Source organism: Neopsephotus bourkii, unplaced genomic scaffold, assembly GCF_033783945.1.
Source record: "Neopsephotus bourkii isolate Nb327-2 ecotype Australia unplaced genomic scaffold, CSIRO-AGI_Nbou_v1 NB_1658, whole genome shotgun sequence".
NCBI classification, from domain to species: domain Eukaryota; kingdom Metazoa; phylum Chordata; class Aves; order Psittaciformes; family Psittacidae; genus Neopsephotus; species Neopsephotus bourkii.
In genome coordinates, this window is record NW_026902132.1 from 753,734 (window position 1) to 776,677 (window position 22,944).

A 22,944-nucleotide genomic window follows, 5' to 3' on the forward strand; every position below is an offset into this window, starting at 1 on the left:
TAAAACAGCATACTGAAATTTTATTCTGAGAACATGGCAAGAGTCTAAGGCACTTCAAACATTTCAATACACGTGACTAAAGTGAATGTGACAAGGTAATAGCATTCCATAAATACGCACCAAGAACTACACTCAGTTCCACTCAAGGGGAATATACAGCTGGTACCTCTAATTTTACTCTCCAGTAAACGTGTATGGAGATTATAGACTGACACAATTAATAAAAATATGGTAACAGGACATGTAATTCTTCATGTAGTTTTTAATTATTAAGGAATATAAAATGCTGAAAATACTGTGCGAGTTAATTTTATAGATACTAGTATCTTTCATATAAAAAGTTATACATTATCCCCAATTAGCAACAACTTATTTAGTGAACTTCAGACCTGTTGAAGGGTGCTATCCCCAACACCTACCCACTCACCCACCAGCTCAAGATCCATGGAGCTGACTATATAAGCAAATGCAACTTCTGAATTTCAGAGTAACTGAAAACATCAAAATCATGTTGGAATGAAATTTATGAACAGGGTACTGTAATAAAATCTAGGCACAATAAATACATTTTAGAATGATTAAAAATAAGCCACCGGGACACCCCTGCATGGATAGCTTTAAAAGTCTTAGGTTGCACATAACACAGGAAAGGATAATCAATAGCAAAGAAAACCAGGATTTATGCCAGTGTATAGAAAGACAAGTAGGTGAGCAAAACAACAGTTCTGGCTAAGGTTCTCAGCTGAGCACTACTTAACTTATATGCTTGCTTCAAGTTTACAGTTTTCTACCTTTAGCACTAGATCTCTGCTTTCACTTTGCTGGTGAGTTCAGGCACAAGACAATTACATTCAGTATCTGTCTCCGTAAAACAGTAATATTTAGCAGCTTAAAGATGGCATAGAGATTTTTACAGATATTCACGCACTACTACTCAAACGTGGCTCTGTGGGTGGGACCAGGAGATGTCCTTCTGCTAAGCCTAGGAGTGCCCTAGAAAAGAGGAACGAACAATTAATCAAAGGGAAATTATTTCAGCCAGCCAAATAAGCACACTTGCAAGAACACTTGCTTTTAACTGCACAGAATAAGTTTGGTTTTCTTTTTTCCTTTTTTTTTTTTTTCTTTTCATGTAAGGATGAACAGTAAGAGCTATCATACAGTCTACTGACTGAGACTGCATGTTGTTTAGACAGTGGCATTTAGCAGCAGTTTACAGGAGAGTGAGTCAGGGCACGGAGAGCAGGTAGGTAGTTGCCAGAATACCTAGGACAGCTTTACCTCCAGAAATAGCTGTGTTTTGGTGACCAGGTCAATCATTAGCCTTACAGAGATGCAACAGCACCTCTGCATAACAGCAAGAGTCAGTGAACCCTGCTAGTGAGCTATATATACCCCCAGATAAAGGGGAGGAGGAGGTATCCTTCAGCTAGGGTTCAGCCTTCTGCAGTGACCTGTATTTAAAAATACACATTTTCACTTACCAGTATATAAATAATGCTGTGAATAAACTTGGCATTTCATATGCTGTGCTGCTGTACAGCTGCTGGAGGGTTAGTTTTTTGTTTATACTTTTCTATTACGTTCAGGAGTAGCAAGTTAATACATAAACTGTAGGAGGCTGTGTACTAACCGGTGACTGGCTTTTGGAGAAGTTGACATGGGCATAAAGGAGAACAGCTATGTCCTTATGTCCAGCTTCCAGGGCTATTGAAAGTGCTGTGCTGCCATCCTGAGAGAAGAAAGGAAGAAGAGAATTAGTGCATGTGTGCATTAACAGATCTCTTAAAAACCCCATCAGCCCACAGAGAAGGGAAGTTATGGAGACCCTACAACTCCAACAGAGTTAGGTTAGTTCAAAGTCTTGATTAATTTCTTTTATTAAAATTAAGTGACAGTAAGCCTTGCACTGCTGTTTTATGAGGCAGTCCAAGTGTCAGAGGCCTCAATTTCTCAGCAAGAGAAATGATCTCTTGGCCATTGCTGAGAAAGAATGAGAATGCCATTATGACAATACCGATACATGTAGAGCTGTGTAAGACCAGTGATTTCAGAAGACTGGGCTGTCTGAAAGAAACTGCAATGTCAGTAAGGAGTGGAAGATAAGGGAGGGACAAATATTAATCAAGTATCATCATAATTGCTGTTTTACAATAATTGCTGTGTTATAGCTCCCATTAACACTAAGAACAGTTGCATTCATAGTTCCAAATGCTACTTGATGGAAGTCTAACTACAAACAAATGGACACTCCTGATCAAGTACTGACACTTTTGTTTCTCAAAAGATATTATTGCTTTCAGAAACCATAGTTGTTGAGGCTGCTAGAAATAAAGAGTACTTTTGCTGAAAGGGTAATTTATTGACCTGTTGTTTTCCCATTATACCATGTTTGGTCCAGGAAGAAGTAGATGTGATAACCTGTGATGTGATAACCTATGATATGATAACCTGTGATGTGACTCTCTGGCTTGCTGGTCCACAGCCTGACTTTTGCCTCTTAAGCACTGAAGTTTCCACAATAATGCCAGTATTTGAAATACCCTTTCACAGGGATCACCTCTTACATTGGCTGTCTGAATGGAGCATGTTTTCTTCCACTGCTATAGCACTGGTACTGGAGAAGGCAGCACCAGTTCAAGGAAACTGAAAATCTTTTTTCCAGTGTGGGACACAATGGACAGCATTGAAGTGGAAAGTCTTCTTATGAGACTACAGGCACAATTATACATAGCCTCTACTAATCATCCTGAGCAGACGGGGATCTAGAAGAGTTGCTCACTCCAATGCAATATAATGTACAAACAACAAATGCTCCACAGTCAACACCAGGAAAAGCCAACTTCTTAAGGACAGGTGCTGAATCACTGTCAGAGTGGCATACATCAGCAGAATTAAACTCAGCTTACTACTGATCATGCTGACTGGAAAAGCATCACTGTCACATTCAGAATAGCTAGAGGAATGCTAAAAATCTCTTAATCTCACAGCACTGACAAACCCATTGTAAAATAAATAAGTAGCAGATGAGCTGTGCTTGGGAAACAGTATCAAACTACCTATAGGAATAATTAAGTGTCATTTCCCATACTTTAATTATTGACTTGGTGAGTAACAGTGCTAACAGCATCCAGGCTGCAGTAACCTAGAATGTCCTAAAAGTATTTGTTATAGTGAGGCCTCCTTATATTCAAGCTAGCAGTTACACACTGCTAGAACCACCAGGCAACTGAGCCTCCTCCTGCAGATGAGTGAATGAACAGAAATGATGTCTCTGCTCCTCTGCAACAGCTTCAAGAAATAACCACCCTCTGCTCCCCCAAATCCCAAACACAGACTCCATTTCAGTGCTCAGTGAGTAAAGCAGTAGGAAGATGTACCCAAGAGGTCATGTTGTTAATGAGAACATACTACTGGCAAGAAATCTGCTAAGTCAGTATTTTGCAGGCTTAAGAAGCCTACAGATCAAATTGTCTGCTGGTAGTGTCTGAAAGGTGAGTGTCCCACATGCCACTGAAGTTATAGCCTGTATCTTGTTTACTGTCAGGACAATGTGGCTTCATGACTGAGACCAAACCAGTACTCTTAATAAGTCATGATGAAGACACTGTGTGAACATCCTATGAAGAGAACTCTAGGGTTGATGTTTGCCATGGACAAGGAAAAGCAACAAAGCAAGGTTGTGAAGTCACCAGATAAGGTTCTAACTGCAAATTGGAAGACTTCTGAGAACAGGGGAAGGAATATGAGAAGAAAAGACATTTCACCATGAGCTACAAAATGTTATTTTCTGTTCCAGTTCCTGCACACCTACACCTAACCATAGAAATTGCTACTGGGTAGGTCTGTTAGCAAAGCAAAGATCCTAGCCAAATAATCACAAGTTTTGCTACTACTAAGCAGAGCATCATGCACTTGGTACTTTGGCACTGTGAGACAGAGGTTCGTGTAACTAGATTTCAGCAATTCTCCACTGAATAAAGAAAACCTGAGTTAGAAACACATTCCAGAGTGGAGAAGCTGTCTGATGCAGCACCATCTGGAAAGGTGACTCACATTGTCCTCCAGTGTGCCATTACACCCAGGCTGAGCCAGCAGAAGTTTGACAATCTCTACGTGTCCGTGCTCACTAGCACACATCAGAGCTGTCGAGCCCTCGTCGTCCTGGATATTGACGTCTGCACCACAGGCCAGTAAAGCTCTAACCATGTCTATCCGCCCATGACTTACAGCTAGCATCAGTGCAGTCTGACCAGCCTGCGTGGAAAGAAGAGGAGAATGAAATAACTACACAGATAATCAGTGGCAAAGCACACATACTTATTTCTTAGCAGTGCTTCTTCCGGGGAAAAAAGAAATAAAAGATTGTTATTTTATACAGCACAGTCAAGGCCCTGCTTGCTGTTTTTTTAAATACCTTTTACGAACAATCTATCCCATACTGACACAGCTATTTATTAAATTAGTGGAAGATAGCATATCCATTTTCAAACATCTGGAGCTCCCTTGAAGAAGTTAAATGGTGCAGAATTTGTAAATGCATCCCAAAACTCAGTAATGGTTCTTTCACATAATATTCAATCCTCATTTTTAGAAGAGATCCAGACCTGAAGCTCAACTGTTTTTCCAAGGCTCCATTTTGTATATAGGAATCAAAACCATATACACAAACATCAAAGACTGCAGAGGGTGAAAGTAGACAAGTGCGAAAGCTGAACCAACGGAGCAGGGATAAGAGCATGGAAAGATAAAAAGACACCAGAGTGAGAATGGTGTCTTGTGAACCATTTGACTGACCTGGCTGGCTTTAGCATTCACGTCTCCGCAGCTGAACAGTTCCTCCACTATCCTCATGTCCTTCTCTGCTTCCACAGCTGCAAGCGCAGCAAGCATGATGGGGGTATAGCCAGCCTTGTTCTGATGATTTACATTACAGACATCTGCAGAGGGATGAGATAATTTTTTTTGGAAAGCAGAAACCCCAAAAGCAGCAATTGTGCTAATGAACTGAATAAACTGTTAGTAGAGAGCCTATAAAAAGGAGTGTTTGCTGTCATAATGGAAGCAATTCAAGGGAAAGTGGGAAAGAGAAAAAATAAACAGGGGTGTTCTTGAGCCTGAGAAAGAAAAGGGTTCTCTTCTATGCATGCAACACAAAGGAGAGCACATAGCCATTTTATACATCATCATTTAGGGCTTTCTTTGTGCATTTTTTTCCTTTTGTATGAGCAAGTGGTCTGAAATTTGACGTGAGCAATGGGGTCCCAGGAATACCATGAGAGTCTTAAGCTCCTCTCCTGAGGGGATCCACACTGCAAAACAAAAATTGCCCAGCAACATGGTCAGTGGAAAAAGCTGTTTCTCCTCAGCACAAACATTTTCCTATCATCGGTGTTGTTTTAAAGATCTGCAAATCTACTTCAACACGTTTTGGAGCTGCAGAAAAAACCTTTCAATTAAAGACAGCTTTCAGCTCTACAGAATATCTGTGAACAAAAGTAGTCCGGGAACAACTACAGTGAAGTCCTCTGACTAGTGCAAGCAACTGACAAGAGTTCTCCTTTTCATTCAAGTCTAACTCCCAGCATGTCTCTCTTCCTTATTCTGCAGAAATCCAGCAGGTTATTAGTTTATCAGGCAGCAGCGCTTTCAGTGTACCCATTGTATTTGAAAGCAAAGACTCAGACCTAAATCAACATTACCTCTAGACTTGGGAGTTAAACTGCATCAGAGATACCTTAACAAGCAAAAATGTTTCGGGAAACTCTTCAAATTCATTGCCAACCACTAGACCAACTTTACTTTCAGAAGTTACTACTGTGAAGCCACTGAAGCCACCAAACATGACACTGCTACATGCATTACTTCATGAGTAATGAGCATTTATTGGATGTGATGCTCTCCTACCCTGACTAAGACTACTTCAGCAGAGCTGTATTTTCTGAGGTCACATTTTGATTATTTTTCTGTATGGCTAATAAGCGAAGCTGTTTTTCTATATGTCCTCTTGGTAATACTGCACGGTGATACGGAGAAGCATTTTGTTCTTCCCAGTGGACACACAGAGAGATCTTGGACCAAGAATCTGCCTGTGATAATAATCACACTGCAAACAGTGACTGACCACTTAGACATGGTCCAGAGGAGGACTGTTAAAACCTGAAGGAATCTGCCTGTTCACAAATATTTCCCAAGTGCTGTCATGTGCAATGTGCTCCTGCATACCTGGCACTAGTCATAGTTTTGGATTTTACAGTCAAAACCCACTGTGTACATAGGAATACACCAGCTGCTGTAAGCTACAGGAGTCCTGATTTGAAGCAACAGATGAACATACTCATGCTACCCTGAGATAGCCAGGGAAGCCCTTCCACCACTGTGCTGAAGAGCCAGCCTGCTGCATTTCACTCTGTTCCTGACATTCCCTGCATTCCCCTGCCATGACTCACTCTTCCCAACTGGCTGCCTTCAAACAGGACCAGAGATTTCAAAGTGCTTGCTTTCCTGCACACAAGTCTTGGGCATATGTGACAGATGTGCTGGGTTATCAAACTTGAGATTTGTATCATTAATATCCTTGTTTACCTGATGCTACCCTTCTGGATTTATAAATATTGCTAGGCTTACCACTCTAGCCATGTCCTTTGCCTAGTTAAAGCTTCATGACCAACTAGATTAGAGAAAGAAACTTCAGTTAGTGAGCAAAACGAGGCCCACACAGAGCACATCCTGCCTGGGACCACCTCCAAAATATGACACATTCTGTCTTAGTGCATGTGGGAAAGAGCAGAGACTCTGGAGTCTCCCCTCTGCCATTACCCTCTCTGCACTTGTATGGCAAGATGATGGAGAAAAAGATCAACAACAAAAGCAACCACATGAAACATCACCACATTGCTCGTGGATCAGGAAAATGCTCCTGTGTGGCAGAATGCCATATTGCTCCAGTTTCAGGAAAGCAGCAGAGACATGTCAAGATGGTGGCCAGAAAAAGCTTCTGTATTGCTTTAGTATGATAATGCTAGTCTAGTTTGAGTATTTAACATGGATGTTTATACCTCAGTGCATCTTCCTCCACCAGTATCCTCCTACCTTTGGCTCAGCAGCAGCTCTGCTGCTTCCAGAGAGAACTGCTGGACATTGGTGCTGCTAAATTTGGACTACAGTGCAAGAGTCGGGATCCACCCATCTGTCCCAAACACTGGTCAACTCTGTATATAATTTGAGTGTTTTTGGAAGTTCTTCAAGAGCCATCACCACCACTACCTCCAAAGCTAGCACTAAAACAAGGATTCTAGAGTACACAAGGGAGCCACCATGTGAGTGTTAACAGAACAGCTGCTGGAAGAAGCCCAAACTTGACTTCTTGCTTATCAAGAATTTCACCCACGAGGATTGAAAAACCCAAAAATAATAATAAAAAAACTATGCAAAGAAGTCAACCTACTTGCATCCAGAAGCAACTTCACAATTTCAAAGTTAGAATGTGAGACGCTGTAATGCAGAGCTGTGTTTCCATTTCCATCTGCCATATTGATGATATGTCTGAGGACAGCAGGAGAAATCTCTTCAAAAGCACTTATGTAGTCTCCAACCATTTCAGGGACAGCTGACTTCTGACTTGAGACACGAAACCACTCATGCTGGATAGTATTTAAACAAAACCTCTGCCAAAACCAAGACAGAAAAATTTACATATGGGCAATTTACTTACAGGATTTTCCATCCCACAAGTCAGCCGTGCAGGAGGTCAAGCCTTTTTCAGTCAAATGTGGGAAGCATTCAGCTCACAAACAAGTTGTACAGATTGAAGCTAAACCCTCTGACTAAACCCCTCTTTACAACACCAGTTGTTTACCTCCTCTCATTTAATCTCATTTTCAAGAATGGTTCACCTCTGAGGACACCGTCTTTTAGGATGAGATTACTCCCAGGGCACCAAATACCAGTGAACTATCTCCATGAAATACTTGACTAAGTTTATAAATCACTGATAAACTAGCAGTGGGAATGCATGTTTCTTGGGGGCTTAAACCAGCAGCATGGTAAGTCAATTAGGACCAGTTCCAAAGCATGAATTATCAAATGCATGAAGAACTACCTGGACTGCAGTTCTGAAGAAGAGCTGGGCAGTACAGAAGATCACAAGCTGAAGCAGAGCCAACAACATCACATTGTAATGGAAAAGGCAAATACTGTTTTGGGCTGAATAAACAGATCTGTAAGTTCCATTGCATGTGATGCAGCCCCTTCTCACTGCCTAGCACCATGAAGGAAGCCGCTGGACTATGCTGGCTGGCCTAATACTGAATGACATGAAAGACTGGGCTGAAATTGTTTCAAACATGAGCAGTGAGAACAAGTCAAGGAAATCTGAACTATGGGACATACAGGAAGGCCTGGAGATGCTCTGCTGAAAGAACAGCTGTGGAAAGGAACCCCATAGCATTTTCACAGTGCAAAAGGCTGTGCAGTGAGAAAAGAAAGAACCTGTTCTTCCACTGCAGGAGGGATGGCTGTAATAGTGATGGATTTCAGCTGCAATGAGAAGATGCAGGCTAGACATTCAGGATAAACTTTCCCATTGGTATGGATGAGAGTACTGGCTACGCTGGATTTGGAGAAGGCTGAGGTTCTCAATGACATCTTTGCCTCAGTCTTCATTGGCAAGTGCTCTGCCCAAGCCACTTAAGTCTTGGAAGGCAAACGCACGGACTGTGAGAATGAAGACCTTGGGCCCACTGTAGGAGAGGATCAAGTTTGAGACCATCTTAAGAATCTGAACGTGTACAAGTCCATGGGATCTGATGAAATCCATCTGCGGGTCCTGAAGGAGCTGGCAAATGAAGTTAAGTCACTGTCCATCATATTTGAAAAATCATGGTAGTCATGATTTTTTTTCCCTGATGACTGGAAAAAGGGAACTTCCATTTTCAAGAAAGGGAAAATGGAAGATCTTGGGAACTACAGACCAGTCAGTCTCACCTCTGTGCCTGGCAAAATCTTGGGGCAGATTCTCCTGGAAATCATGTTAGGGCACATAAAAAACAATGAGGTGCTTGGTGACAGCCAGCATGGCTTCACTAAGGGGAAATGCTGCCTGACCAATTTGGTAGCCTTCTATGATGGTGACACAGAACTGATGGATGGGCACAAAGCACTCAGTGTCACCTCCCTGGACTTTTGCAAAGCGTTCAAAACTGTCCTGCATAAAATGCTTGTCTCTAAACTGGAGAGACAAGGATTTGATAGATGGCCCACTCGGTGGATAAAGAATTAGCTGGATGGCTGCAGAGAGTTGTTCCCATGGAGACTGGTGATGAGTGGTGTCCCTCAGGGGTCAGTGTTGGGACAGATCCTGTTCAACATATTTGTCAGTGACACCGGCAGTGGGTTTGATTTGGCAGTGGGATTGATGTGCCCTCAGCAAGTTTGCCGACGACACCAAGCTGTGTGGTGCAGTTGACACACTGGAGGGAAGGGATATCACCCAGAGGGACCTGGACATGCTTGAGAGGTCATGCCAGTGACAATCTTACGAAGTTCAACAGTGTGAAGTGCAAGGTCCTACACCTGGGTCAGAGCAATCCCAGACACAGCTACAGGTTGGGCAGAGAAGAGATTCAGAGCAGCCCTGCAGAGAAGCACTTGGGGGTGCTGGTTCATGAGAAAATGAACATGAGCCGGCTGCAGTGAGTGCTCGCAGCCCAGAAAGCCAACCGTATCCTGGGCTGCATCAAAAGGGTCATGATCAGCAGGTCGAAGGAGGTGATCCTGCCCCTTTATTCTGCTCTCGTGAGACCTCCCTTGCAGTACTGTGTGCAGTTCTGGTGTCCTCAGCCTACAAAGGACATGGAACTGTTGGAACAAATCCAGAGGAGGGCCACGAGGATGATCAGGGGACTGGAGCACCTCCCATATGAAGACAGGCTGAGAAAGCTGGGGCTGTTCAGCCTGGAGAAGTTGTGTGGAGACCTCACAGCAGCCTTCCAGTATCTGAAGGGGGCCTATAGGGATGCTGGGGATGGACTTTTCATTAGGGACTGTAGTGACAGGGCAAGAGATAATGGGTTTAAACTTAAACAGGTGAACTTCAGGTTAGATATAAGGAAGTTCTTTACTGTGAGGCTGGTGAGGCACTGGAATGGGTTGCACAAAGAAGTGGTAAATCCTCCGTCCCTCGCAGGTTGGACAGAGCCTTGGGTAACATGGTCTAGTGTGAGGTGTCCCTGCTGATGGCAGGGGGGTTGGAAATTGATGATCTTAAGGTACTTTCCAAACCTAACTATTCTGTGATTCCGTCACTGAGTGTGGAGGGATAAGAACCTCTTTGGCCAGGTAACTGCCTGTTGGGAGTGGATTTAACTGTGAGCCAAAGAAGCTCCTGCAGTCACTGTTAGTTCTGACCTTCTGAGACAATTTCTCTAACCTGGAATCAGCACCATGTCTGCCTTCTCTTCTCATAAACACCTTCCTGAAAAGTGGGCAGTAAGTTCAAGGACAATTTTGCAGAGCAGACAGCACATTTCTCTAGCCTTCGGGGAAAGCATAGAGGACCTATACCAGTAGCTCTAGAGGGGGCCCATATCTGGTAAAAGAAGAATATACTACACACATCAATACTACATATGTATCTGTACTACATACATATACATATACACAGAATATTCTACATCACTACTACTATAATAAAAACTCATGAGGTCCAACCATTTGAGTTAAGAGACCATGTGTCTTGTAATCACAGAGAGCTGAAACACGAAAGTGGTCATATAACAGCACAGTATAAATACAGTTTTTATTTTAGGCACTACCAAGTGCCTAATAAATTATTTACTACGGAATTATTTTTAGTCACAGCATCACGTGCATTATTAAGTAAATGGTACATTTTTTTAATTCAAGAAATCCATCACATCCCAAAAGAAGCAGTCTGTAGCCCTTTCTGATGTAAACAGCAGCTACAAGAGCTGAGTATGTTGGAAGAAGTTGGGACAATTTATACAGATCCCTATCTTTTTTTGACGAGACTTCTTTATCACAAACAGAGAACAAGAGGTGATTTGTCTGCAGTTTCCAGTTACAAAGCACCGCTTGTGCTAGCAAACATTTTAAGCACAAGAAAGAAAAATATACATTCAAATTCCACTTCCAAGGGAGAGATTATCAGATGGTTGTGCCATTTTTGACACTATCAACTCCAACTGGACCTGAAGTGTTAGTTCTTTAAATGCCTAAATTACACTCCCGAAGGACTGAAATAGAATTAAAAACTACCTATCACAACTGTATTAAACAACTTTTCAAAACATTCCCTGGACCACAAATGTCAGAACTGGACACAGGCAATATTATTGTCTTTTAAGAAGCTGCAGATGTTCTGTGGTAGAGGAGACTGGCACTGGATTGTTGCCTTTACATCACCACACAACTGTAACAAATACAGAATTCAATTTCATATCAATAAGCAGTGTTCCTTCGATTTCAGATTGCCCTCACAAAGTAGCACAGGCAAGTCCTATATGAGACACCTTATTTCTTGAGACTGAATATAACACCTAATCCTGCTTACTCTCTGCTGCATTGATAAAAGCTGCCCGTCTAGTGAGACAGAAACAGTATTCCTGTGCTCAGGAGACAGAACACTTTAGTTTAAGAACAGACTCTTGAGCTTTTGTCATAGGAATAAACAGGCTCCTCACCCCGTACAGTCTCTTAATGAGAGCTGCCCAGACTCATGCTAAAGCAGCACTTACAAAAATAGCATGGGAAGGCACAGATGTGTTGAAACTGCACTTCTATGTTATGATTTTTACATGTGTGTCTTGGGATGACAACACCCCAGCACACAAAGCACAAGTACACTTTTGGAAAAGAAGTCCTGATAGAAAAAGCACTTTCTGACTTTTCCAGGAAAGCTGAAATGCTCTTCTGCCTAGACACTGCAGTGCTGGTCCTGCAAAACCACAAGTTAAGCTCCTTGAAGTTTTCCTGTTACAGCTTACCACATCTTTGTTGGTCAACGCCTTCGGGTCATCAATGTTGTTTCTTAGCAGGTGACAGGCAGAAAGCATCTTTTCACTTAGTTCATATCTGAGGAAGACAGCAAAATACATGGCATGTTTCAATTTTTCTCTTGATGTTTCAGCATAGAAACATTCACTCTTCTTAAAGTTGTGTGGGAATGAATGTTTCCAGGCAAGCCATCAGCTGCTGCAATGCAGAAGCTGCTCTGGCAGCTCTTCTCCACAGGGACTAACTTCACAGCAAGCGGAGATGTACCAAGGAGGAGCAGTGGGAACGGAGAGAAGGTGACACATCACTTCCATGCTTTAGATTTGGCAACGCTTCTAGTGAAAATTCTCACCTACTGATGCATGACCACAGCGCATGTATTACGTACCCAGTGCTTTGATTACCTTATTGAGGAAATAATGATAGTTCTGATGGAAATTAGCTGGTGGGAAGGGGCACAGTCAGTGCCTCCTGCCAGCTCCTGCTCACTGGAACCAGCCTTTTTCATCCCTTCCACGCTGGAAATTCAATCTCTTTTCTCAGGCCTCTTTCATGTTTTCACTTCTGCCCCCTTTGTATCACAAATTTCAAAACTCAAGGAAAAGCTGAAAATGAGAAGGCCCATGCCCATGCCAACACGAGGCTGTGGCCAAACCATCTCTGCCTACAACCTGCCATAAATAATGGCAACTTTCCTGGAAAAATCTCCCAAGAAACAGAGAGTCTAACATACTCATGTGTGGATGGCAGGCATTTTAGCCCTCCAGTGTTACAAGCCAGCTGCTGCTCCTTCCAGAGCAATGAAATGCTCCACTGTTTCATGGACCACGCTCAGTCCCACGTGGCCATGCGCCCTGCCTCCTCCCCTTGGAGGGCATTGCTGGGGCAGCCAGCTTGCAAAGAACATGCTCCCCAAGTATACATGGCTATCTAAGCTGTCCTGATGCTCCTCCTCACGCTCACCTCTTGCTAAGGTAAATACAGAGAGCTCCTCTGTGAAACTGACCATCTTTTTATGCCACCTGTAAAATAACAGGCCATCCTACAGTACTGTATAAATAAAGCTCAGGGCACTTCAAAACTCACAGCTCCAAGGCCTATGAATGGCTTTTAATTATTAATTTCTGCATCTCTTGTATTTAGCAGTTGATAATTACAGATAAGTTTGATAAGTTTATGTCCAGTGAAACATGACATATTTTGTCCTAGATTCCACTTACATAATTTTCTAAGCTAACACACTTGTAAACATTTAGCAAACCCAGTATAATACCCCTTCATTATCTTTGTTCATACTTTTAGTCCGTTCACTAATCAAGAATCAGTAAAAACTCACCATACTGCTTTCCATGCACAAAAAGAAAAATGCCTTGCCTGTCATATGCTACCCTACACAGATCACCATCAATGTGAAAAGTAACTTAGACATGAAATGCTGAATCAGTGGTATGACAGCAGCCCTAATGTGTATCACAGTATATGATCTTGTATGAAGTATATGACCTCAGAGTTGGATGAGCTCCTTGCTACTTGTACCCCACTGCCTTATTGAGCAGCACCAGCCATGGCTAGGATGATGTGGAAGGTGCAAATGCAAGATGCACTTCCAGCAGACTGCTGACCTGGTGTGCATGGTTCAAGGCCCATTTGCTTACTTATTGTTTTACAGACCAGGCATTGCCTGCTCCCAGAGTGCTGTTTGTGATCTGTGACAGCTTCTGCCTGGAGGGAGCCATCTGGATCTCCCTATAAATGGGCCGTTTAAAGCTGCTGGGGACAGCCACTGGAAAGGACACCCTCTGACACCTTCTTCCTGCTCGCAACATGGTTGTTCTACCATGAAAGCACATCTGGGTACCTGCTTAAGGAGAAGAGAAGTGGGCAGCAGTCAAGCAGTGATGGGGCTGGTGCATTCTCAACCAGTACTGGCACAGCCCATGGTTTGCCCCAAGCAACGAGGCAGCGTAACAGCCACAGAGGTACTCGGGAGAGGGTTAGCAGCCTACCTCTCTCTGATTTCCACCTCTTCAGCCTCGCACTCTTGGGAGGTGCTCTCATTCTCTGGCCCCATGGTGCAAACCTCGGGAGCATGGGGGGCTGGCTGCCCCTCCTCTGTGTGCCGGCTGTGTGGATACTCATGGCCCTCGCACTCCTCCTCTGAATCTGAGGAGGAACTCTCCTCAGAGCTGGAGTCATCGCTGGATGTCGTCTCGTACCTGGGGGGAGATTGGGTAGGGGCAGGGTGTTTGCTCAGTGGCCTTCAGCAGTGGCTGGTACCCACTTGCGCTGGTGCAAGTTGAAAAACATCTTGCCAAGGCTTAGTCCTGCCGTTTTCTACTCAAGAGACCTTTTCTACTTACTGAACTCAGTGTCAGTGCCAGCTAACACTGCTTTTTGTGTGCACAGTGTGTAGTGAGAAAACCTTTTCTAAACAGAACTCAACATTCTGTCTGACCTTGCCTTAGCTCCAAAATAATATTACTTTGTTCAGAGTAACTGCATTTTACCTTACTAGGCAGATATAAGCAGGAAAGCTAACAAACCTATCTAAAGGTAACAGCCACAATTTTAACATGTTTTCCTGTGACAATCCAAAACACGTTGGTATTTTAGGTCAGTGTAAGTGATTTGGACAATGCTGATTCTAATGAATTGTCTTACATCACCAACCTCAGCAGCTGATGAGTTAATGAACTAAGCTTCCTCTTCTCATGTACAACTGAGATTTATATGAGTGATAACATTCCCCCATTTTAAGTAATAATACTTTTAGTCACTATGTATGAAATGAAGTAATTGTGGTATTTAGGCTATATACTGCACAATGCATTTGTACTAAAGACAATCTAATCTGAGGAAAGGGCTAGAAAAGCTATGTAAAAACAATCTGGTGATACCATTTTTAAGTTATGTGCAATATTCTTTAAAGGTAAGTAATATTTTAAGTAAGATAATTTTCCATACTGTTTTCTGTATTTGTGTAGCAAAATTTCTGTATTTATCTAGCAGAAATCTAGAAAAGGCAGAAGCTATCCATATGATCCTGGGTTCCTCCTATCCTTCCCACTGTGAAAAGGCTACAGCAACAGATATTCTGGAAGCATGACTCTTACCCGCCATTAATGCCGACGAACTGCAGGTTCTTCTTGGTGTTGCTCAAATCCTTCTTCCCATCCCTTTTCTTCATGATAGATTTGAGTGTGTTTTCATTATTAGTACATACTGTTGAAAAGGGAGACAAAGCACATGTATCAGTACAAATCTGTAGCGGGCTTTGACTGCAGCAGCATTAAACAAACAAACAGGTTTCTGTTTAATTTATGAACTGAAGCTGGGATTTCTGATCTTTTTACACATGCAGTCATGTTGTGAGATGCACATTAGAAATACAGAAGAACGCTTCCAAAACTAACTCCAGAAACAGAAAACTAGTCTTCCAACAGCTGCTAACCTTTATGCTTTAGAAAACTCTAAGAAAACACATGTTTATTTGTTTTGTGGGTTTGGGGTTTTTTCTTTGCTATTTGTGAAAGACTTCTAATGTTGAAATGGGTTACTCTGCTCTGTTAAAATCTTAATTCTTGGTGTCAGATGACAGCAGTTCATTGCCGGAACTAACGGATTAATACAGACAGTGTATTTAACAACAACCTACTCAACAGCATGGGAAGGTTCAATCAAGACTGGTCTTTTAGACTTCAGTATTCACTGAAACAACTGTTAAACCAATCTTTAAGCATCAGAAATGTGTATAATTCATGTGAATTTAAGTTTTAAAAAAATTATTAACCCTTTCTCTTTCAGTACAGTTTTCTCATGAAGACACTAAATGGCATTTCACTGATGTGCTACAATCTGCCATTTAAAAACTAACCAGGGTCCTGTACTGTGAATTTCCCCATAGCCACATCTTTCCCTGATTTCACAATTTTGAGAACCCTGAAAACCTTTTTTAACTGTACTTTGTACTCAGACTCCATCAGCATGATGAAAGGTGAATGCGAGCCAGTTATTACCATAGAGGCCAGAAGCAAGCTGGTCATCTGTCAGGTTAATTGGAGTGAGAGTTTTGTCCTGAGAAGAAAAGGACTTCCTCCCACGAACAGCCTCCACCAGGGGAGTCTTCCTTTCCTCCTGTGTGGGTACAGTGTCTTGCTCCAACTTCAGTGATCGCAAACTGGAAGTTAAGTGGGAGTTTGCAAGTTGGCCGTGAGGGATGTACTCCAAAGTAGCACCTGCCAGGGAAGGCATCACAAAGGAGTCAGACCAAAACATATCCGTCAATGCTGTAATAACAGGGGTAATTAACAAACTGGAAAGAGAAGGCAACATTTGTACTTTACAACACTCTTTTCTGAGGATCCAATAGGAAAAGGGTGTGATCGCTTTCAGAAAATAAGGGAAAAAACCTGTGAGTTTTTCTTTCCATGAAAATATACAATACAAGGAAAAACTATAACGATATTTGCTTTAAAATGGATGAAAGGAATGGTCTTTCCTTTTCCTTCTCTTTTGGTTTGTTCAGTGACCCCAGGTCCTGCCACTCTGGCTCAGTGCGGACTCACTGATGTGCCTGAAGAGCATGTTCATGGGCTCCGCAGGTTCCTTCTGCCAAGCACTTTTTATCTCACTCGTTTTTAAGAAACTGCATTTTGCATGAGAGCAGAAACTTCTCAGGAAACTTTCATTTTTTGCCAGCATTCCACTAATTCTGAAAGTTAAACACTTTATGCAGTTACTGAGATGACTGCAATAAACTACCACCCACCACATTGCTTTTTGCTTTCTGTTTTCCTTTTTCCCTTTTTTACTGAGGTAGTAGTTGTTTGTAAATCTAATTCCAATGTTTGGGTTATTTTTCTTTTCTCCTTTACTGGTGTCCACTCATTTCTTCCCATTGTATGTTTAAAAGGCAGTGCTAATTACACACAGACTTTTACACATTCCCCTGGAGTTCCTCCAGCTGTGCTATTACAACTGCTGTGCAAAGCTGCATAAACACTTTTGTTTGTGGAACACAGTAGGGTTTTTTTCACACACACCTTTTCCTCAAGCGCTAGCATTTCAAGGATAAAAAAGATAACGTTTAAATATAAACACTATCACTTCTTTCTTTCAAAGCTTGCTTCAATCACTTGTCCCTCCATAGGTTTTTTTTTTCCCTTTGTATTTATCAAGAATTAAGCCACACATATTCAAATAGATGAGTGGCACTGCACAGGATGCTAACACAGCGTAGTAGGGTAAATTCCAAATATTCACTTTCAGAAACACAGCTGACATCTTTACTGCTCTTGCTAGACTGCCTTTCTCCCTTCTTGCTTCACCTCAGTACTTTTTTTTTCCTGTAACAAGACATGATGAAGCTGATTTTTCTAAATGTTGCTTCTTCCCAACAGCTTCCTCCTCCTTTGCTCCTGTTCCCACCCAAGTCTCCAAGTTTCCACCTGCGTCTTACCCCACATCCATTTCCAAGTCACCGTCTCCAGCAATGAGATCTATTGCTCACTTCCACCATTGCTTATAGCTTCTCCAAGCTACTGGGGGAAGCCACCTGCTGGGAAAGGCACACAGCAGGGTACAGACAGACATGTCACTATGGATATAGCCCAAACCCTCCTTTCAAGGAAGCAGGCGGTGAAGGCAGCAGCCACCTCCATCCTCCCTTGTAGAAGCAACCCCTCTAGAGAAAACCTGGGATGAAACATGCACCCCTGGAAATTAAGAGAGAAAAGTCCTGCCCTCGCTCCCCCATCTCTCCTTGCTTCACAGCAGTGACCCATTCCAGTCAGGTCTCTTTCCATCAGCGAGCGCCCTCCCTCATCCGCCAGCCAAGGAGAAGAGGGCTGCCAAGGTGATGGAGTGCCGAGCCAAGAACAATGATTTTTAAACTCCCTTAGCTGAAAAACAAGGAAACTGCCTCTCCCTCCACTTGCTTGAAGTGGTGACAGCTACAATTAAAGAGTACCAAATGGAGTAACTGCTTCCAACTGCAGCTGGTGGTGGCTGCCTCAGCTGGTTTTACCAGGTCACCCCCTCTATTCCTGCCTGGCCACTGAGGACATGGGGAGAGAGTGGAGGAAACCTGCTCTGGAGGAGCAGAGACATACCAAGCCACCAAAGCTGCCTGGGTTTACGGTCAGGTTTACAGTCTGTCTGTCCTCTGCCAGGCATCACAGCCCTCCTCTGAAGGAGCTGCAATAACCACAGTGTGCCCTGGAGACAGGAATGGCATTGTGTGAGGCAGCACTGTGGGCAGCTGGGAGGGCTGTGGCAGGGCAGAGCGGCAGTCCTGCCTCATGTGAACTGACAGTACCTTGGTGAGACCCGTCATCCCCTACCTTCAGCAATGCTCAACCACCCAGAGCCAGAGTCTGAAACTCCTCAGGTGTCTCCCTTCTGCCCTGGGACACAGCTGGGGAGGGAGCTACAGGGCAGGACAAAGGAAAGAGCAGCAGACTTTTCTTCCCTGCCTCACATCTCTCTCCTAGCTAAACCTGCCACCAGTGTGAGAAGATGCCATCTCAATAGGTTGTCTCTCCTGGTTCATCCAACACACTGAGTTCAGGGTCTGGGGCATGTGGTCCATGCCTTCAAACAAAGAAGAAAAGGTGTGCCATCCTCAGCCCCCACAACATGACAGAAGAGGATAACTCCTCTTGTCAGGGCTTGAGAAACAGCACACAACAAACAACTGTGCCTTAGACAAACTGGCCAGTACACTCATTCTCCCAGTACAGCTGTCAGATACTCACACTTGTTGTGTCTACACCACCTGAGGTTCAAGGAAAGACAGCTTTGGTCCAAACACAGGATTAATGCCACAAGCTGTAATTAGCATTTAACATTAGTTCTCAGGCATTCCAAGACAGTCAACATAAAGATGCTTGGGGAGCAGCAACCTACTGCAAATCACTTGGAAAAGTAGATGAAGGAAGCAGCTGTGCTACCCAACACTATGTTCAGTGATTGAACAGGTACATCAGCTGCTGCCCAAACCAAAAAGCTGGAGGAGCCAAGTCCTCTCACCCTTTGACAAGGCTGCAGGGCTGCTGTCAGGGCTGAGGTGCTGCACGCTTCTCAAGTGTGGAAATGAAACCTTGGCTGAAGATCACTGCCAGTCTACACAGACCTTAAAATAGTCTCTTCATCTCACCTCCCACAGATCTCAAGTATGCTTGCACAGGATCCTTCTCAGTGACACTAGGTCGTGGGGCACAACACCAACAGTAAATCAGCCAACAGGTCCAGCACTTAGCCAGCCACTGCCTCCAGAGCCACTCCAGTATACTCACCCTGCTGACTTTTGTTAGTTTACTGCTGCAGGCAAATGCAGACTTCTAAGTAAGTACTGATACACTGTAGTTTAGCACAATGTGGTGCTGCAGAATTTCTACATGTGTTTTGCAATATAGTAGGGGATCTTGGAAAAGTTCATTAGTAATTTAGAAGCAGGAGTACGGTAAGACAAAACCAAAAACTTAGCAGACTTAACTGCTCATAAATCCTTATGCAGAAAGCTACTTTCATCAATTGTGTGTGAGTGTGTGAGTGAAACATCAATTGTGTGTGAGTGAAACAAGTGACTGGAGCATCTTCAGTAGCTTAGCCCCCAGTGGCTTGAGGGAAGGAGAGCATCTGGTTTTAATTTTTTAGAAGGAAACTCCTCTCCTAAATCACCTGTGTTTCTTTTGAAACCTCACCAATTTAAAACAGGGTGACAGCAAAACTAGTATGCATCAGCACCAGATTATCCATGCCATTTGTGGCACCTATTAAATCCATTCATTGTTGTTAAGATGCTATTACTCTTCCTAACCACAGACCTTCCCTCTCATTTATGAGCGCATGAGCAGTCATGTAAATTCACTGGGCAAGTTTTAAACAGTATTTTCTTCCCTTGAATTTCTGCTGAACCTGTGATAACAGAAGTCTGGCCTTTTTTACCTGCTTTTGAAAAATTCCATTAACCTGATAGAAGCAAACCTAAGCATACTGTAAAAATGATTTAGCTTGACAATACTTTTAAACCACTGAAAATGGGGAAGTGCAAACAATGCCAGAGGAATTAAATACCATCAAGATGAGAACCTAGCTCTCTGGCTGGAACATCACAGGCTTCTAGCTAAAAAAAGGGCACAAGTTTGCTGCCCACGTGCTAGCTACACAAAGATTTTATTTTTAACCTCTTAATCAATGCAAGCATTTATTTGCACAATACATTTATAACAGCGAATGATACAGCTTATACACTCCTTATTAAAGACAGTGAATCAGTGTTGTCCTGAGCATATACAGCAAGGAAATAACTTATTTCACATTGAATGATTTCTTCATGGTAGCAACAAGTTCCCTAGAAATTACTGTAATTGAAGAACACAAACTGTTCTTCATTGGTCTTAAATCTTACTAAGTTGCTTTATCCTCAAAAACTTATCTTCTTAATCTAAATAATTTTTAACCCACTTTCCATTTGCTCTACACATCAGAAGTATTGGAGGAAAAAAACCCAACATTCTACCAAGGTAAATAAAAAGGCAGTGGATGAGCAAACATGTTAAACATTTACAACAACTGATATTAACCCATCCACCTGAGAAACGTGTCACCTGCAGAAGACTAAGCATAGTTTGATTTTCAAACATACTTTTGAACAATTCCAGGTCAGAAGACAGTGAATTTAAAGTTTCATAAAAAAAACCTGCCACACACAAACCCTTTGTATAATAAGCTGACGGAAGCCAGATTCACTTGGGGCCCAGATGTACATAAATGTTTCAACAACCATTTGGCTCCAGGGAAAATGCTCCTTCTAGCAGGATGACTCCTTTAGTCAGATTGCAAGAACAATCTCATTTTCACTCTTTCTTTAACCAGTTTATTTGTGTTGAGAAGCTACTTTCCATCCCCAAACTAGCTTGTGAAGCCTGTTTACTGAAACTGGAAGTCAAAACTAATTCCTCTAATCGAACAAGACTGAATAAAAAAAAATTACACTTCTGTGAAGCACTTAATCATCTTATTTATGAAATGCTCTCCTTTCCAAGACAACTGTGTGTGAAGCTCAGTGAAAGCCATCCTTAATTTCTCTGATGAGTGGTGGATCAAAGCAGCTCATGGTGCTGGGCAGAGCAAGAAGGTCATCTCAGAGCTTTTCTTTCTTTCTTATTTACGAGGAATTGATCTCAACTGATGCTTCGTTGCTGCTGCAATACACCACCACTTCCACTGAAAAATGGGAATCTCCTGCCATTAAATATTTATAGATGTGCCTGTTACCATGGGAGTTGAACTCTGAACAAAGCTCAGTGCCTGAATGTCATGCCTCTGTGCCATAGCACTGGGAAAGAACTGGGGTTCTACCAAAGCAACAGAGAGGCTAGCAGGCTGCAGCTCACGACTCTAAGCACCAGTAGATTTGAAGGAAAAAAATGATTTAAACTCTGGCAAACGATGCTTTTTATTAACCAAAAGAGAAGTGAGGAGATAGGTGGCACTCCATATAATGCTGCTACAAAATGAAAGCAGCAAATATTGTAATGATAATATTGATAATAGTAATAAGCTTGTGTTAACACATGGAAGGTATGTCAAACCTTTTTGAATAGGTTTATGGAGTTTCACTTCAATAATGTCTTTATAGAACAATTACTGACGAGGATTTTGCTTCTCTTTTGATATAACTGGATAGGTTATATCAACCTCCTAATACAGAGGCTGCTGCCATTTTTGAATGACATAGGCATTTAAGCTTTATAAGTTGTCACAAATAGAGGGTAAACAAATACCACCTGCCATTAGAAAAACGGAGATGAGGCATTGTATTCTTTGATGCCAGCCAGACATGCGCATGAACAAATGTGGCACACAGATGGGACCATCTGAATGACTGTTCTGCATCAGGCACTACCTCCCAGGAAGTATGAAAAATGCTTCACATATACGAGTCACTAATGGATCCTGTTTGTTACACAAACAAGCACATCCATACAGAAACTTAACCTGGCGATTAAAGCATACATCTGGGGCAGAGCTGAAGCTGAGGGCTTCATTTACCTGCCTGGATGTAGACAACCAGTGTGATTTCTAGCAGCCCAGAGCTCTACAGGGTCCATCCCCTCAAAAACAGCACTGGCACCGAGCCTCAGGCAAGCCTCAACTCTGAAGAGGCACTAACATGGTCCATGTTGCCATCTGAGGGGCTGCCAACCTGCCAAGCAAACAGTCTTTGACAGAAGAGTCTGCAAACTTCATAAAATAGAAGAGCTCGGAAATAAAAAACAGCTTTCTCCAATTCCCTGCTAGTTTTGCATTATGAGTGACAACACAGAGAGAGACAACCATGGCCACAAAATCTCATTAGTCCCACACACCAAAACTGGACAACCAGGGGCTCCTGGGACGACCATGATTCTTTCAGTCAGTCCCTCAGCTTGCCATCCCAGATGGAAAATTGAAAACCTTGAAAGATCTTCCCACCACATAGCATATCATGTTTTCCTAACCCATGAGACTTTCCTACACCCCTTGCTTCCCACTTCCTTTCACTCCCTCAAGTCTTAATTCAACAAGCTGCCTCCTTCCTTTTGATGATTAGTGTAATGCTTCCACTGGGGTGCTCAGTCAGGATTGCTCCAAAAGTGACTGTAAATCTGATACTCCAAAGATCCCTGAGGCCAAATATCCATGTGTTTTCAGGTCAAACATGCTCAGGTAATTTTTCAGGGCAACGGCAGAGGAATTGCTTTTAAACACCATCCTTGCAAACTCCTTGCCTATGAAAGGCATCCATCTATAAGACTTGCGAAAAGTCCATGTAGGTAAAACCCCTACCAGTGACATTAGGGATCTGTCTCATACTTTGCAAAACATATCACACATGCACTCAGCTGTAACTTTATGAAGCTTCCCAAAAATTCTGTAATGATA

General features: G+C 42.7%; 1 protein-coding gene across 3 annotated transcripts in view; it reads right to left on the reverse strand.

Annotated features, from left to right (window-relative positions):
- The window catches only part of KANK1 (KN motif and ankyrin repeat domains 1), a 100,199-nt gene continuing 77,255 nt past the window's right edge, over positions 1–22,944 (reverse strand). For all 3 annotated transcript variants that reach the window (XM_061375116.1, XM_061375117.1, XM_061375115.1), the window contains 9 exons: positions 16,032–16,250; positions 15,129–15,237; positions 14,022–14,231; positions 12,006–12,093; positions 7,448–7,667; positions 4,798–4,940; positions 4,057–4,257; positions 1,634–1,732; positions 1–993 (listed from right to left, as the gene is read on the reverse strand). In XM_061375116.1, the coding sequence (XP_061231100.1) occupies positions 931–993; positions 1,634–1,732; positions 4,057–4,257; positions 4,798–4,940; positions 7,448–7,667; positions 12,006–12,093; positions 14,022–14,231; positions 15,129–15,237; positions 16,032–16,250 (1,352 nt within the window). In that variant the 3' untranslated portion in view covers positions 1–930. The remainder of the gene's footprint in view (positions 994–1,633; positions 1,733–4,056; positions 4,258–4,797; positions 4,941–7,447; positions 7,668–12,005; positions 12,094–14,021; positions 14,232–15,128; positions 15,238–16,031; positions 16,251–22,944) is intronic.